The sequence below is a fragment of the Hirundo rustica genome, chromosome 5 (assembly GCF_015227805.2).
Source record: "Hirundo rustica isolate bHirRus1 chromosome 5, bHirRus1.pri.v3, whole genome shotgun sequence".
NCBI lineage: Eukaryota > Metazoa > Chordata > Aves > Passeriformes > Hirundinidae > Hirundo > Hirundo rustica.
The window spans coordinates 72,863,228-72,880,864 of NC_053454.1; the positions used below are offsets into that span (position 1 = coordinate 72,863,228).

At 41.9% G+C, this 17,637-nt stretch overlaps 1 protein-coding gene across 8 annotated transcripts in view; it reads right to left on the reverse strand.

Moving 5' to 3' along the window:
• The window catches only part of INPP4B (inositol polyphosphate-4-phosphatase type II B), a 281,153-nt gene that overhangs the window by 143,474 nt on the left and 120,042 nt on the right, over window positions 1–17,637 (reverse strand). For 7 of the 8 annotated variants that reach the window (XM_040063945.1, XM_040063946.2, XM_058420537.1 and 4 more), the window contains 2 exons: window positions 8,700–8,818; window positions 6,672–6,788 (listed from right to left, as the gene is read on the reverse strand). The exons of the other annotated variant lie outside the window; for it this stretch is intronic. In XM_040063945.1, the coding sequence (XP_039919879.1) occupies window positions 6,672–6,788; window positions 8,700–8,818 (236 nt within the window). The remainder of the gene's footprint in view (window positions 1–6,671; window positions 6,789–8,699; window positions 8,819–17,637) is intronic. 8 annotated transcript variants of the gene reach the window in all.

The window sequence follows — 17,637 nt, forward strand, 5'->3', positions numbered from 1 at the left end:
TGCCGTGTTTCTGGCCGTCGCTCTGCGAGCTGCAAACGGGTCCTTAAAGAAAATGGAGGCTGGAAGGCACGGAGGTTTTGTATTTTTTCTGTCCTCCCTTTATGATCACACTACCCACGGTGAGCAGGACAAAACAAAGAACAGATCAAAACAAAATCCTCGTTTCTGGCATGAAGAAAGCCGAGCGTGGAGAATTTCAACCACGTGGGAATTTGTTTCTGTAAAATACTGCATAATGATTATATAAAGAGGCTTTGATTACTGTGAAATTCAATGATACATGCATTTCTAACAGCATTGGAAATCCTAAATGATTACACAAGCCTTTCATGTTTATTCATCAAATATTTAAAATACAGCATAATACAAAACATTTAACTAGTTTGCTCTTAGAGCAATTTGCTGTGCTCTTCTAGCAAAAATTTGCTCAAGATAGAGTCTCACATTACATCCGATGCACATGTCTCTAATGCAATTTTTAAATAGACGTATTTGCTCAGCTTGTGTTTTTAAATACAGAGTTTCAAATGTAAACATCTACTGGTACAAGTATGGCCATAACTGTAGAAGACACTTTTGCGAGGCACGTGGTAGAGGAAGAAAAATCTGTTCTAACAGCTTGAACTTGCTGCTTTCAGTTCCACAGAACGCACACCCCAAAACCTCAAAGGGAAAATCTGTTTCCAACTTCTGAGCGCCTGCTTTCATAACACAAAAGCAAGAGCAGACTTACCATTGCTCCGCGCCCCTTTCTTTTCATATTTCCAATCCTTATTGGATACTTCACCCTGTTTTACATCCATCTCTACGAAGGGTGCAATACCTACCAGCGTGTCTCCAAACCCTTCGGAAGGAATGAGCAGGGAAGGAAAGGTTTGACTGTTCTGATGTGCTCTGTGCTGGTCTAGTGAGGGGCAGGGCAATGAAGGATACACAAAAATGGCATATTTACAAGCTTTTTAGGCAGTGCTACAGAAACTGCAACAATCATGCCTATACTACTGAAATGACTAGCTGATTAAAATAAAATCAACCTGAAAGTGTTATAATTTACCAATCTGCTCCTTTCTTGCTAAGCAATTTTCAAGGCAACCCTTTAAACTTTTAGAGAATACCTTTGGTCTCATTGCTAGGTACTTTTATACATCTTTTCCCAAATGTCAGCTCTTAGAACAAGCCTTTGCCTGATGTGAGGCAGCAGTAGCATTTGATTGGCAGGTAGGTAGAAAAGGAAAAGAAAATGCAAAATTAACAAACAGTAGGTTACAATTTTCCCTGATGATACAGCAATAGGGAGGAGTTTACCTCATTAAAAAAAGAAAAAAAAAAAAGAAGTAATAAAAGGATAGGAGAAAAAGTAGTAAGTAGTTTCAAAGGGAGAAAGATTTTTTGCAAAGCCAACTCCTCACACTGAATTTTCAAGGGTGAGGTGCAAAGAGCAGTAAGGCTACAAATGGACTTGAAGTCTGTACCTGTGACTTTACCAGTCTTGACACTTATCCTCAATTCTCTGACAGACAGACTAAGATATGTTTTTGTACCCTCAGCCACTTCAAAGAAAGGATTTATATCAGTATAAACCCAAAGGAATGTCACTAATTTGAATTTCTCTTTTTTTATCCAAGACTTTTAAAAAATACAGAGAAAGACTGACAATATTATTTTAGGTGGATTCAACACACAGGTGCCTCCAAGAATCAAAGAACATTCCTCTCCTCCTCCTCATAATGATTTTTAGTAAGAACATCCAGCCTGATGCAAAAGGAAAACTAAGTGTATCATCAAGTATATATTTAGGAAAAAACCAGATGATTTTGAAGAGAAACATGAACATCTAAAGCTTTAGTGCAAGTATTTCTGAGGGTAGGACTGTAGCAGTCTGCAGCACTGCTCTTTTAAGGAGAATGGGATAATAAGAGTTTCTAGTTTAAGGCAGTATCTCTCTGCAAATTCTACAGAGACGGCGGCGAACAGAACTGAGAAAGGGAAGACTTGAGTGGCTTTTTCTTTAAACAAAGTATAGCACTTTGCTTCAGTTTTTGAAGAGAAACTGCTTTGGTATTTTTAGCCCTCCCAGGGGCGAGGGACTGAGCGCACTCTGGCGCAGGCAGAGAGCAGGAAGGCGAGGTACGAGATCTCACATTTCTCTCTGCTAATGCATTTAACACGCCGCTCTGCAGCGCTCCTGATGCTCCTTCAGCAGAGATGGCAAAGCACCGTGGACCAAACGGCACGGTGTGACAGGGATCAACGCCCACGAGGGAACACGGAACGCTGGCGCTTCAGACCTGGCTTCGCAGCTCAGCTCAAACTGCCTCTGTCGTGATGGACAGTCCTCATTTTCCCCTCGCCCCAGCGGGATTCAGTTTTAACAGGGACACTTGCAAAGCCAAGAAACGCGCAAGGGAAAACCTTCTGCAAAATTTCGTTCCTAGTGAACAGGTTTAATAGAAGATTCAAACCCCAAGCGATAAAAGACGTGCAATTTAAAGCCTAAGTAATCTAAAATTGCCACTTTACAATGTACTTTCCCATATCCAAAACATAACTTCTAGCCCCCCTACTTTGAAAATTATCAAATTAATCTAATTTTATTCTCAGTGATGAAGGTGAAATTTGGGAAGTAAAAGAAGGAAGACCAGACTGTCAAAAGGTGCAATATTTGAACAGCCTTTTGCACACCGAGTTTCTCCTTGCTGTCAGGAGATAACGTTGGAGCGGCTGTGCGTAACTTTCAGCGTCACACGTTGGATTCCAGCAGCTCCATCCATCCAAAGGAGATTATCTTTCAAGGGGTGATGCAAAGATAAGATATGGAAAGTTCCTCCTGCCTCTGGCCCGGCACTTTTCCACGTGTGAAGGAAAAAGAGGCAGCCCAGCTCACTGGGGTTCACAGCTCTTGCTGCAGGATACACGTATTCCAAACACAGAAACACGACTGCTGGCCCCCGGACTGGGCACCAGGCTCCTCACAGTCTGACACAAAATCGTCAGCTTTGTATTTTCCGTGGCTCTGTCATGTGGCAGCGGTGCCTGACTTGTGCTGCGCAGGATTTTCCCAGAGAATGAACCTGACCAGCTCTAAAACTTGCCAGACCAAAGTGGGCTAACCTGCATGCCTGTAAGAAAGGTAAGAACAGCATGCTTGTGCAAAAGTGGGACAGAGGTAATTTTTGAAGAGTTTACAAGCCCATATTTCTGATCTTATTAGACAATGATAAAGAACAGGTACGGCCCCAGCATTACAACAAAATCCAGCTTTCCAAAATCCTAAAGAGAGTGCAGCTCAAGCCTGCAAAACATAAATTTGCTCATGGCAATATGAGAGGAAAAATCTTTGTGATGTAGAAACAGGTGTCACTATACATTTTTCATAATATGGCATTACCCACCGGTCTGCATGCCTGGCTTCACTGATGATATTTCACAAGCATTCCAACTACTTCATTCTATCAAAGTGAACTGGGAATACCAGAGTCTTTCTTATAAGTTTATATTTACAGGAAAACTCGCTGTAACTAATCACTTAGAAGGACTAGCCAAAACAAACAAAAAGCCCTGTTTCATCAAATTAAAAAGCCTCAATTACAGAAAGTCTGACACAGCCAAGATATAATTATGATCAACATCAGACAGAGATGCATAAAAAGTGAAAAGTGCAGTCGAACATTCAGTGTGTCAAGCACAGTGAATGTGATCCCAGCTGCACAGTATTTCAATATAATTAATCCACACTTCTTACATAATCTAAGTTAAATGACAGGCAAGAGTGAAGTAACTATCAGCTTTCTGGTATACAGGAATACTAGCACTGAAAGGTTATTTTCAAGATTTTTTTGAAAGAGCAGGCAGAAAATAAGTTCTGGTTGTTTCTCAGTGAGGAGCATCTTCTTTCACTTTAATATTATGATCTGTGTACTTTAATATTATGATCCAAGAAGCATTTAGTTAGTTTTGTATTATAGTCAAAATGCAGCAGGTTTTGAAATGAGAGCTAGTTCTCTTGTATAGACGGGTTTAACAAACCCCAAGAAAACGCTTTACACCCTGTGATGTACTCACTGCACTTTCCCTGCCTTCTCCACAGTCTTCTATTTGTGGCAGTAAAACCCCGCTGAGTTCAATTAATGCACAGAATTCACTTCTTGTAGTTGCAGCAAGAGAAATAAGAAAATTAAAGTATATATGTCTGACAAGGGATATTAGCTACTTTGAGCTCATTAACTGAGGCAAGCAGTAGTAGAGCCCTGATGCTCTGGGAATCACTACTGCAGAACAATTTCCACAAAATATCTCACAGTCAAATCCAAGGTTTGGTTATTTTGGCCACAAATGCCCGATGATTTGAGCTGGTGTCTGCTCAGCCTAGAAGAGCAGGGTGTGCCTGGCAGGCCTGGATTCCCCTCCACTCCCAGCTGGATTACCTGTCTGTTTGGAGGAATGGTAGGACAACATTTGGCAGGCAAAATGCGTGGCAGCACTTTTTGAGGAACAAGAAAGCCAGCTCTGCTGTAGGCAGGAGAATCAGAACTGTGACACCACAGCACTTGGAGCAGTTGTACTGCCAAAGGGACACATCCAATTTCTTGGGTTGTGAAGCAAGCATGGAGGTGTGTGCTGCTGCAGATATACTGGTGATGATATCAAATTATAGCTCATTTCAGCCTGACTTTCATAAACCTACATACACATCCAGACTTGAAAAAAAGTCACCCAAACTAACAGAAAGTGTGATGGCTTCTAAATAATTACAGGTAATTAAGTCAAGTTTTATCACCACTGAGATTTTAGGATGTAAACACAAGTCAAACATTGCCACAAATGCAGTCACAACCAGGGTAGCTTGGGGTCATTCACGTATGCTGAAGCCCACCTTGATTTAAATCTTACATCTTAATCGCTTTTTTCTTACCTACATCCAGCTTTAGAATGGCTGAATAGTAAAAAATGCCACGTATGTGTAAACCAGAGATGGGATTGAGATTTTCCTCTATGAAAACATCTCGAATGTTTCACACAGGAACAACATAAATGCTGTGACAAAAGAGGGAGGCATTCTCTCATGATTTCCAGTCCGTATCAGCTGGATTCCCTGGGAGAGACTCCAGTCCTCCACTCGTAAGCAGCAGTTATAGAAAGTTCTTACAGGTTTGCAAGAAGCTTATCAAATTTTATTAATTCTCTAGGGTAGATCTTCTCCTGCAGAAGTGGCAGCAGAGAGGCCTGGAGCTAGAAAAGCAGCAGTACAGGGAACAGTACTACAAATCCAGTTCACTTTTATCTCTTACAGAGAGGAGATTATTTTCCAGCATCTGTCAGAATGCAACTGGAAGGACAAAGTCCAACTCCATTCCCTCAGTATCTGTTACCTGTCCACAGGTGACAATTCTATTGAATAAACAGCAGATCCCATTTTAAATCCCCTGTAGATTAATCCATTATAAGATTTAAAATATATACATTATAAAATGCAAGTACCCATCCCTTCCCCGGTAATTCTTAAACAGAGAAGAAATCCAGATTCCATGCTTAAAATATTCCACACGTTCCTCTGAAAGAGCACAGTGAGGGGACAGAACCAACCTGTTGGCTCACAAAGGCCGAAAATTTAAACAAATAGATCAATAATTCTCTACCTGAAAAAAATTACGAGTTCTCAAAACATAGAACTTTACTTGTGCAAGCAGTTCAAAGAGAGTGTCGAGCTTTAAATTATGCCTTTAATTTCCTTCTTATAGATAATGAACACATATACAGTCAGGACATAAGCTTGCACTTGCTTTAATCATGCTGGGTGCCAACTACAGATACGTAAAGAGCAATTCAGTTAATTAAATACAGGTGTCAAGGGCCATTCTTGATGCCCAAGAGCAAACTATCAGCTGGACTCCAGCTGCCACAGAAGAAAAACACACATCTCCCATAGGTGCTATAATGACATCTAGCTCTGTAGGGCTGTCTTAGGTGACCTGGAACACATGAAATGGCCCTCGAGCTCCGCGTTTGGCAGCTAAATCACTCAGATTGCCCCACTGACCTCCATACATCAGCTCAAGTGAGTAACGTCCAAGAATAAAGAGCTGACTCTGTATTCAAGAATGTACAACACCGGAACCAGAAACGATTCACCTTCGGCTGTGACACTCTAGAGCTTGGAGTGCTACAAATCAATAACAGAAGAGCTGCAGGCATCACCACACGAGAGATTTAAATAAAATATGAGCAGCTCACTCCCGAGGTAAAGGCTCAACTGTCATTCTGGTTTGTCCATACAAGTATGAATAGAATTACAGAATATTCTGACAGAATACTATCAGAAACACGTTTCTGAAGAACTATTCACAGTGGTGCTATCTCAGTCTATTCCATGCGTTCACTGCCCTCAAAAAAAATCACACCAGAGCAATCTTTTATTTGCCAGAGATACCGGTGCTGACTCACGTAACCAGTTAAAAAGCCAATAGCAAAGGGCCCAGCTTAAATGCGTGGTTCTCTTTCTCTGCTCTTTACTATATCAACAACAGATAAAGTAGATTTTAGGCACAAGAGAACAACAGAAACAATTTTACATCAACCCATTTCCCCAGCTGGCTATTGAGGGCCAAAGAGCAACACAACAAGAAACCTATTCCTCGGTAAGATCCGTGCAAGGAATGAAGCAAAGCACTTACCGTGTCTTGGGATTTATCTTTGACATCATAGACCGTTAGTTTGATTTTAGTTTCCTCATAGATGGGGTATTCCGGTGGGAAGGTCACACCAGTCAAAAACAGTGGATCTTTTGTACCCTGTGCGACACGAGGAAACACTCAGTAAGGTAACAGCTGTGCAAGGCGTGGGGTGCACAGAAACCCCAAAGGTGTCAGCTGTCTACAGCAGAGATGGCAGCAGCTCGGGTTTATTACCCAGTCAATGAGAAAAAAACAAACAACCTTAAAGCTTTATCAGGAAAGCTAAGAGCAAACAAGCAAAACCCAAACAAAACCACAACAACTTCCTGGAAAGTTTTTTTGACTGGAAAGGATATGAAGTGCTTCTGAAGCAGAGCCTAGTAACATGGTTTTGACCGGCTCAGCCAGTACCAGGTTCTGGAACACAACCTGAAATAACCAAACCCTTTCTTACTCCCAGGATGATTTCTGAAAACACCGCAATTCCACCTTAATTTAAATGAGCTAAAGATTCAGCTTGCACACACAAATGAAAAAGAGCAATCTTCCTCAAGCCACAACAAGAAGTGTCTAGAAATGCTACAGAGACTCTCGGCATTACATTGAGGATATTGACTTGTGGAGGGGGGGACTGAAATACTCCTCTTTGGACAGTACAGCAATAAAACAACATTCCTGTGCTTTGAAACATGATTACATCTAAAAGCTGTACACAGAAGTAACTAAATCATAGCTAAAGGTATGCAATTAAATGAATCATACAAAATGTTGTTTATAATTTCTTAATGTTTAATTATACTTCATTTCCAAAGATTACCAGGCACGTATCCTTAAATTTTCCATTAGGTAAAAAAAAAAAAAAAAAAGAGGATTGTGCATGACAAAGGCAACCTATCTTATGGATTAACTTTCTGTGCCCCTGCCTTCCCCTCCACCAAAGCTTGACTACAAAGCCAAGAACCTTGACAAAACAAATTCAGGAATTTATTGAGGTTTAGGACAGTGCATTAGGATATGCATCAACTTCTATTAAAAAAAAAAAATTATATATATATATATACACACACACACATACATATATATATAGTTATCTATTCATCTTCTGCATGACATCATTCCAGACAGTCTGCAATGAAACATCCTGATCAGATACAAGATATTTGAATTAAGCAGTTTCAGGATGGTTGAGGGCTGGAGCCATAATAATTTAATTAGTAGTTGGTTGAAAGTAATCACACAAAGAGCTCATGAAATATTCTCATTGTACTTCACAGTTAAAACAGGCCTCTGGGCAAAATCATGTGTGTGTTTACAATGAGACTTCCCTGCTCTTAATGAGTCTCTTCAGTAAGTTTGGCAGGTTTCACCTACATTGCTCACCCTTCATTTTCTCAGAACCATTTTTGCTGTTTCTGACGCCCATGCTCACAGGGCAAAGTGAGGAGGACCAGCAAAGCAGCCTCAGACAACTTCTGTTGTAATGTACGATGCGAGTCACTAATTATTTTATATAAAGTCGCAGACATTACGTACACAGATTCTTTTCCCAAATTACAGATGTAGGGGTAGTATTTTTCAAGTTGCAAAAGCATCAACTCTCTAATGGAAAAAAACCAGAACAAGAAACAAATAGGAAAACAGACCACATAGTACACCTCTGTTTTTCTGCAATTTAAAAATACTTCCCAAACTCACTGTACTCCTAGTTCAGTGTGATTTTGCTTTGCCTTGTCCCTTCACGAGAGCAACTATTCCCTGTTGCACTCTAGACCTCTGTCTGGAGAATGGGAATATTCCCCATGCCTCTAATTGGAACAACGGAGCTTTCATGAAAAGCCAAGTTAATTTCTGTTTATCCTGGTTAAATGCCAAGAGCTACGGCACACTTAGGTACGCTTTACTAACTGCCGGAGTGCGCCTGCCTTACCTAAGACTATGCACTAACTTGTTCCACTCCTAATTCACTTTCTAAGGAAGAAATGAGCGATCCATTAATCGACGTGTGAATTGAATAAGAAAGACTCTCACCTCCACGATTTCAGTGCTGGAATACCGCGTCACAACGTGCTCTGCTGGATGCACCACTGAGACTTGGATAAACGTATTCAGCTTCCGATCACGGGCAGCAGCCGCTAGATCCTTGCACGCTGGAGACAGTGCAAAATAAAAATAAAATACTCAAAGGCAAACTCCAGGAAAATGCTGTCACAGGCACAGGACAAAGCAGACCATGCTCCGGCTCCAGATTAAATCTCCGGAGACAAGTCGATTTAACAGAGGAAGTCCCTTGGAAGTAACTTACAGAAATAGGAAGTCACATGCCGCAGAACTGAGCTGAGATCTCGTTTCCACTGAAAATACTCACAGCTTCTGCAAAGCTCCCTGCCAGAGGCTCATCAGCCCCGGTGCATGGGCGGGCGCGCGCACACGCGCACACTTACACACGCCGCGGCGGTAGTTAACTTCACCTACGTGCTCGTCTCGTTTGCCCACAAAATCCCTCCTAGCAGCCTTGCCGGATCCTCTCTCCTCTGACAGTTCTCCCAGTTACACAACCGTTCCAAACACATCCTAAAGCAGCCAATCGCTGTCAGGGCTTGAGCTGGTTCATGTTGTTCGCTACTAGTTGTGAACTCAGCAGAGCTAGTTGTCAGGTGTAAATCTCCACACCTAAAAGCAGACAGCAATATAACCCATTCTTCTGTCAGGGGCTGGTATATAAATGAGAATTGCATTCTGCCTGTATAGCATCATTATTAAAACTCATTCCACCTAATAGAGAAATTCAGTTCTGGTTTAATAATTCATTTTTATCCTGGGCTCAGAGTCCTGCAGGTGGCTGAGATCATTCTTTACACTAACACACCTGGTGCCTTCAAAATGAAAGGGTGAAAGCTCTGAAGAAAACAGAGGAGGAAATAAATAAATGCACCGTTAGCTGCTCCACAGAAGGGACACGGATTAATGGGGCACAGGCTGGCTCAAAAGCAAAAGCCATCCACCTTCTATTCTTCCCTGAGGAATACACAGCGGTGAACACGGCGGTGGGATCTACCCGGTGCTTTCTGCGGGGTAATAAACTACCCTGGGATCCCAGAAGCCTGAGGCAAGCAACGAAAAGCCCATGGTTTCAGAGAGGGTAATTGTCATGAGAGAGCTGAGGGTATTTTCTATTAGCCACTGCCTACCAGGGGCTTCCTCAAGTGCAGCTGACCTTTAACTTTTCAAAAGGTGAGTCAGATTATCCTCACAGCAAGCAAACCTGGGCCGATGAGAAGCCAATGCTAGAAAAGCCCTGATAAATACAAAAGGCCAACTCAGGTTGTTTTATACCTTTTTTTTTTTCCTTTGGGCTTGAACCTGCTGCTGGAGTAAATAAAAGGGAAACCAGCTGAATTTTTTTTTTTTTTACCGCTTTTATTACAGTTAAAAGAGACAGGGAGACAATTAAATGTAACCTTCAGAGATTCAAGTTTTTGCTTTAGTCCAAATTGCCAATGAAATCTCCTGGTGCATAGTCTCAAAGTGACCCTGTTATAATTTGGTGGGAAAAGTGGGATAAGCACAGAAGTTTTTGCATGGTGAAGTCTTTACCAAACAGCTGATGTAACAGCACCAGGCTCAAATAGGGAGCTGCCAGCAAGCCTTTGCTGCTAAGACTCACTGCATAATTAAAATGACTGAATATTAGCAGCACTTACATCACCTGAAAAATTACAGCAGATTTACTGAAAAGCAGTTGCCAAAGCACAGAAAGGTAGGCAGACACCTTTTAACACGATTTGACTTTGTCCTCTCTAAAGCTGATCACAGCAGTAGCAGATCACTGAGACTTCCACATATAGCTGGTTCCCCCCACATAACCTGATCTCATGACACCCTACAACCCTTAAATATTGCACTCTATAACCATTTTTTTAGAAGGTAGCACAGTTTCAGAGGAATGGCAAGAGAGCTCATGTTCGCTATCAGAAGATCAGGAATGGAGAGAGCCAAATTTTTCCCACCCACCACACAGGAAGGCTGGCCAGGTCACAGGTTTTCTCCCTTTTGTGGTATTCAATAGAATACAACAAAGGGGAGAGAAACAAAGGCTCAGACACTTAGGAAAAATAAAATTAGACCCCCAAAAACCACTCCCAGTGACTCTGGCAGGAGTTCTACAGCTGAATTCTTGCAAAGAGTACTAGTGCACGATGAATGGAGGTAAAACCCTCACAAATAAGAGTTTGATCTAGCCGTGGCTTGTCTCAAATACATTATCTAGATGTGACTAAATCCTTTAGCTGCCAAGAACACAGGCTTTCATCCTATTGAGAAACCTTTCACAATAGGAAGAAGATTTGCACTAAAGTGGTCACCGCCTCGGTACTATCTGAACATAGGAGTCAATTTATTTCTGTGACAGTACTGCAATCCAGTCATTAGATCACTTTTCCTGTAAAACGGTGGCTTAGCAGCGTGATCTTGAATTTCACTGGATAGAGCTGACAAGAAAATAACTCATCTGCATATCCCCAGTAGGGAAGATCAGCAAAAAGCATCAGAACTCTTTGGGAGACACCGGGGCAGAAGGATACATGAAATTAAATGAAACCTGCATCTACTTTGATGACAGTGTTATTTATCTCTATTGTGACACTGGACTACTGCTGTTCACAACTCGCCTCTCAGTCAGAGAGGATTTTCAATAAAGTTGCCCCCGGTAAAGAACACAGAACTCGTCAGTTTGAGCCATAGTGCATCACTTCCCCTCAAAAGAGCCCAAATGAAAAGTTTAACGAAACAAAAGGACTACTTTTCAGCTGATGCCAAAGAATCAAAGCTTGTTATAGCCTGTTCTCAGGCTGGCGAGCTTCACAGCCCCACGCTGTGTTATCGCCCTTTGAATGATTTTACTATCAGCATCTCAAAAACCTTAGGTCTTCAGAGAAACAAAGTGGACAAAGTGAAGCATTACACAGCCAGGAAAGCCGAAGACCAGCTACACGTTCTCTATGTAAACACGTGCGTTAGGTATTATTAGCACACCACTCAAAGAGAACCCGATGCAAACACAAACATGAAAGGCATTCCGAGGCTGTTTCCTTAACTGCAAATGTGACACCGTGAGAGCAGGTAACAACATCAACACACCTTCCACCAGAAGCTACGCCCAAGCAGACCACAGGTCCTGTTACTTCTCAATACTTCACTGTGTCTGAATTAATTCTGGAAAAAATTCATCGACAAAACCCAGTGAAATGAAGTGCCAGCTTGTACTTACATGCCAAAAGTATATGAATCTACTCATTGTGACTGTTGACTCAGTGCTTTAAAGCCTGAGTCATCCACTTCCCCGGTGACCCCACCTCTGCTGAGCCTATCAGTGCACAGAGAATGTTTAAGGAAGAACTGCACTAGGAATAGATTATGCTTTAATATCAACAAAGAAAAAAGTTAAGACGGCAGGAAGACACAAATCCTCCACCGATATTTCACCTTTCTCTGTGGTGCACCGACACGATGGCCGTGCTCTTTGTCCTTCTGCGTGTGCGTGCCCACGTAAAGAAAGGAAAGGTTGGTTACTGCTCCCTCATGGGACCTGGGAGGAATTTTTGAAAATGCTACTTCTCTATAGGAAGAGGGCATAGAGAGAAAAACTAAACAATCCCAATTACTACATAACAAGTAAGGAGAAAGGAAACAAACAAAACAAACAAAAAAACCAATACCCAAAATAGAAATAGCCTGGAAATTTATCATCTACCTTCCCTGAAACAGTAACATATCTGACCAGGCACTCAGCACTCTCTGCTCCAAGCACAAAGCCCACTGGAGCCAAGAAATATTAGTCTGGCGGAGAAACAGGGAGATGCAACATCTCCCAGAAATTGGAAAGATCCAGCAACTGCAACAAACAACATGGGCAGTGGGAATGAAAGACATCCCCAGCTCAGAGTTCAGAGATGTTTGGGAAACGAGCCAAGGAGGAGATCAAAAATTGGGAAATGACATTGAAACGGAATTGTTTCTTTTTGCTGGTAAGGAAAAATACAGTATATTGGTGAATGTCTTCTCATAGTCTGGATTGACACAATGCACATATTAGCCTATATGACAGTGTGCAAGCTCTTTTTTGACCAGTGACAAAAACACCGTTTCCCACAGCTTTGTTCCTTCCCATGCTCCTGACCAAAAGAGATTCCAGGGGGCTGGCTAGGAACAGGAATTAACAACATAGTTGTCTCCAGGGCATGCTATTTTCTATGCTTGTCAAAACAACAGAAAATTAGTAGTATCTGAAGACGAGGGGCATGGGAAAAGCCCGGGTCTCACACACACATGTATATGTGAAGGCAATGCTCAAACTTTTAGTCATTTCACTGACAGCGCAGCAGCGTTATTATCCCAAAGCAACTTAGTTTATAAATAATAATGTACAGCCTGTCCTGATTAATTAAGTGAGGTGCAGCCGTTCCTTAGTGGACAAAAGGACACTTTAAAGAAGGGAATGCCACAGTGGGACCTGTGCTACGAGCAGAACGCTGAACAGCACACAGTTCACTTTCCTTTACCGTGGGGGTTGCTGGGCATGGTAGGGAAGCGTAAGAGAAGCAAGTGCACATCAGCACTGCTTCTGCCTCCGCTGAAAAGGAGCACCCTCAGTCAGGCACATGCAAAAGCTTGGAAATAATCCAGTCTTGGGACACACGGGAATGCTTTGGCCATACATCTGAATTAAGAGTGCAAATGCAACTAGGAGAGGGCTGAGAACTGCACAGCAATGTGTTCTCTGTTTGGCAAAACATGCCTGGAAGCAAACGAAATGAACATCTGAGGGTGGGCATTGGCACGGGGTGGTGTTGGTGAGCATGCCTGCTCGTGCTCTGTAATAAACCTCATTAACTGCTTTATTGTAAATACTACTGACTGGTTGCCCCGTTCCTGTGCCAGCAGGGATGCTTCAGTTTGCTGACGGGGACACGGAAAGGACAGAGAAGTTTCTCACACCATTTGCAATGAGGACTCCCAGGACAATTCACCGTGCAACACTAACTGTCAAAGGATGTGGCCACAAAAATCACAATGTCCGTGTTATCACAAAATGAGGGAACAGTTCCACAGCCACGCAACAGGTACGCATCGGAGGGACACTCTTTAATTGTAGTGACAAAAGTAGACGCTCAGAGTCAGGTGAACTCTGAAATAAAAAGAAACCCTGTGCAATAGAAGACTACCTTTGAAGCATATACACAAATAAGTAAAGATCCACTGATTTTTACCTAGTAAGACATTCAAGATCACTGTTCCTGTCTCTGGGGTTGCGAGACTTCTCTAAAAATAATATATCTGTTCTCTAGAACATACAGCTGGTTGCTAAAGTAACCTAGTTATATTTTCAGGGAAATGTACATACATAAAACAATTAGTATCCTTCAGGGATGTCTGTAATAAACAGGAAGAAAATCTCTACCTGCAATCCAAGGAGAAAAATGACAAGGAAGTCTTACCAAATGAAGCATAAAAAAATTATCTCTATGGCATCTCCACAAGCACAGGTTTAGGGGGAAATAACCCCCACAAACACCAAACAATATTAACAGTACTATCTGTAAATAATATATCTGTACGCTGTCCAGAAAACCGGCAATCATTACCCACTTAATTTGCAGCTAAAAGAACATGATTATTTATGAGTCATTGAAATAAGATACACACGAATGCTGTTGTATGCTGATGGAGAGTAGGGATAAGTGATCACGCCCATGAGCTGAGATGCCAGCTGCACTCATCATCTTATTTGCAGATGAAGTGATTAACCTGGTTAAAATTGCCACCGAGAAATCAGAAGTGATCTATTTCAGAGAAAGGCCTGCGTGAGTGTCAGGGCTGTAGCTGCACTGGGGCTTTGCTCCCAGCTCAGGTGGTGGAGTGTGACTGCCAGAGTGGCCCTTGGATGGTCAGACAGGGAAGTCTCCTCAGCGATGCAAAGACTTAATCTGCAACTTTTCATTGCCACTGCCAGCATTTCCTGAGCAGGGGTTTCAGGGCTTTCTTCCGATGTGCTGGAACAGGCCAATCTCCTCTTAGAGCATTGCTATTCAGCTGGACAGCCCCAGACACTTAGGGGTTTGAGCAGGATGGATGCAAGGGGCCCAGGAAAGAGGCTGGCTGGCTGAACACAGCTCACAGGCATGGTGTCTGCACCGCAGGAGCGAAGGCGCGGCTACACGCGGTCAGTATCCATCCAGCGCTATTTACGCTTGTCGCACATTGATCCGCTGCTACAGTCAGACTAACTGTTCCAGCACTCCCACAGTCCTGCTCCAGCTTTATTTACACTTGTGGAGAACTGAATTCCATCATCTTCCTGCTCTAGACTTCAGCTACGCAACAGCAACAAGAAGAGAACTTCCAGCCTGGCTTAGAAAAGCTCCTTAATTAACGAAAAAAACTGCTCTTGATCAAGATTTTTGAAAATGTGTCTGAGAATATGTATATCTCTTTCAATCAATTACAAAAAATACCATTTTACCCAAAAAGACTGCATTTCCTTACTGAGCACCCTGTGACTCTAACAGCACAGGAAACATCCTCAGAGATGCTGCAGTAGACTTGTGACAACAAAGCAGATCCCTTCCTGCTAGCTTTAGAATATCAATTGTCCTCTTTCCTTCTGTTCAAAACTATCCCACTCACAGCACCATCTCTTAATGATATTTAGGCTCTGCTCTTCAGTTTTCTAGGGAGAGAAATGAAGAAAGAAGGGGGGGCAGGGGAGGAAAGAGCTTGAAGCCTTACAAAAACTTGCTATACATTACTACACTCCAAAATATATTCGTACCAAAATCAATTCTGATACTGCTATTTCAAGACTGCAATTTATTTTAGTGTTGCTGGTATTTCAGAATACCACAAAAGGGTTCAAATCTTCATGGAAACAGAGCTAAATATCATTTCCTCCTTCACCTTTTCCTAATATTATCATATCAAGCATCTAATGAAGAAGAAATCTGGCTGTAATTTCTCTCACAGATTTCTCACTATCCACAAAATGGAGTGGCTACAAATTAAAGTACCAGACAAAGAATCAGAAGATCTGCAAATGGTAAGCAGACTTCTGTTTTTCTTTGAACTGTGACCTTCTTCATACCATAAGTTCACAGAAAACAATTAGACCCTACAAGAATTTCTTTCCGATTTTATAAATGAAATATATTCTACTGGTTCCTAACATTTTCCATCTCTTTGGAAATAAAATAAATGTAAAAAATAACCATCAGCAACGCCACAGGAAGATGAAAAGAAACAAAAGTGCCGAGTCTCCAAGTTTTCAGTCTGCCGCATCTGTTTTCATTACGGCGGCACGCATTGCTTCCTTTGACAGGAGCATTTATTCATTGCTACACCGCTTGTCAAGTGCAGCATTACACGGGTTTGATCCTCAGCGTGCACTGTTGCTTTACAACACTGCAGAGACAGGGGTTTTCTCTAATATGTAAAGAAAATTCAGCTGTTGCTTAGCCTGACTCCAAATCCGTGTCACCACATGCATCTTGGCTTGGCAAGGCAGACAAACAACAGAGACCAGCAGCCACAGCAGACAAGAAGGCTCAGGGAGAGCTCTAAACAACCTGAAATCTTTTAGGGTGCTCTGAGCAGCTGTAAGGGAGCTACTCCTTCTTGGGTACAAGCCCAGCTCCAGGAGCCCCAGCCCTCAGGAGGAAGCCACCCAAACCAGCTGATGTTAGCAGTGACATAAGTACACCCAAGAAATGCTGCAGCTTTAGAAGCTGCAGTAAGGACTTTGTGTAAAACTCTCTGGAGCCAGCTCTGTAATTAATTACAAGCTAATTGATGTGTGGCCACAGCCCTGAGCCCATGAGGCTCTGCTGGTGAACAAAAACTATTAATTCCTTCTTTAAATAAAAATGCTGCATGGTAAAGGTAATCAAATGAAGATGCCAGGACAAGATGCAGTAAGGAGCAATACAAACAACAGTAACTCTCAAAAGAAAAGACAGACAATAATAAAAGCAAAATACAGGTCCACTGTCTTACTGAGCAGCCTTCAGAGTCATCTGTGTGAGAAGAGCTGTGTTCCTACCTTTCACTGTGCCAAGGAGGGGGACAAGAAAGTGATGTAATTTTAACTTCATAAAGATTAAAAAAAAAACCTCCCCAAAATAAAGTAATTTAAAAACCCCACCAAAACCACCTCCTCAACATGCCCTAAGGAAAGAGAGCATGAATGTTTGAGCCCTGAATGTGTAATGCTCAAAAGAGGTAAAATGTGGCCTTTTAAAAAAAGTATGCAACATCAGATTTACCTGTACATAAGTTTTGTTTTTTTTTTTTTTTTTTTCATTTTAGCCCCCTACTCTGCTGGGTTCCTAAATGTCAGGCTGATTCACAATTGGTTCTCACTGCATAGGTGCCTGATGTTGAAAATGACCAGTGAGACAGCCTAAAAAGATGGTCCTCTGCAGAAAACACAATGCAAAGCACTGAGTGATCCCTCCAATATGCCAGAGGTGACCTTACAGGAAAACAAACCCCACACATCTCCAAGGAAAGCAGACTAAAATGTACTCCAAAGACAAGACAAAGAAGAGAAAGACACGCTTTTAATCAAAGAAGAAAATAGATTTCTGCAATCCAGAACAATCACTTTTTGCCCAGTAATGATTAAATTTCCTGACAGAGAAATGCTTGATAAAGGTTAAATAATCCACTTTCAAGCTGTAGTTAAAAGGAGAAGATGCTCTAACATAAGTAACACTTGTTTGAAAAGGTGGCATTTCTGGATTAATCCTGAAATTAAAGGTCCAAATAAGAGACAGAGATTAACTCTCAGAGGATTCTGAAGCAGCCGTTCTGACCAATAATTTGTGATTGCTTTAACAGCATGGGACCTGCACAGGATAGCAAAGCAGAACTCCTCCACGAGGAATTTTAGAAAACATATATTTGTGTATTTTTT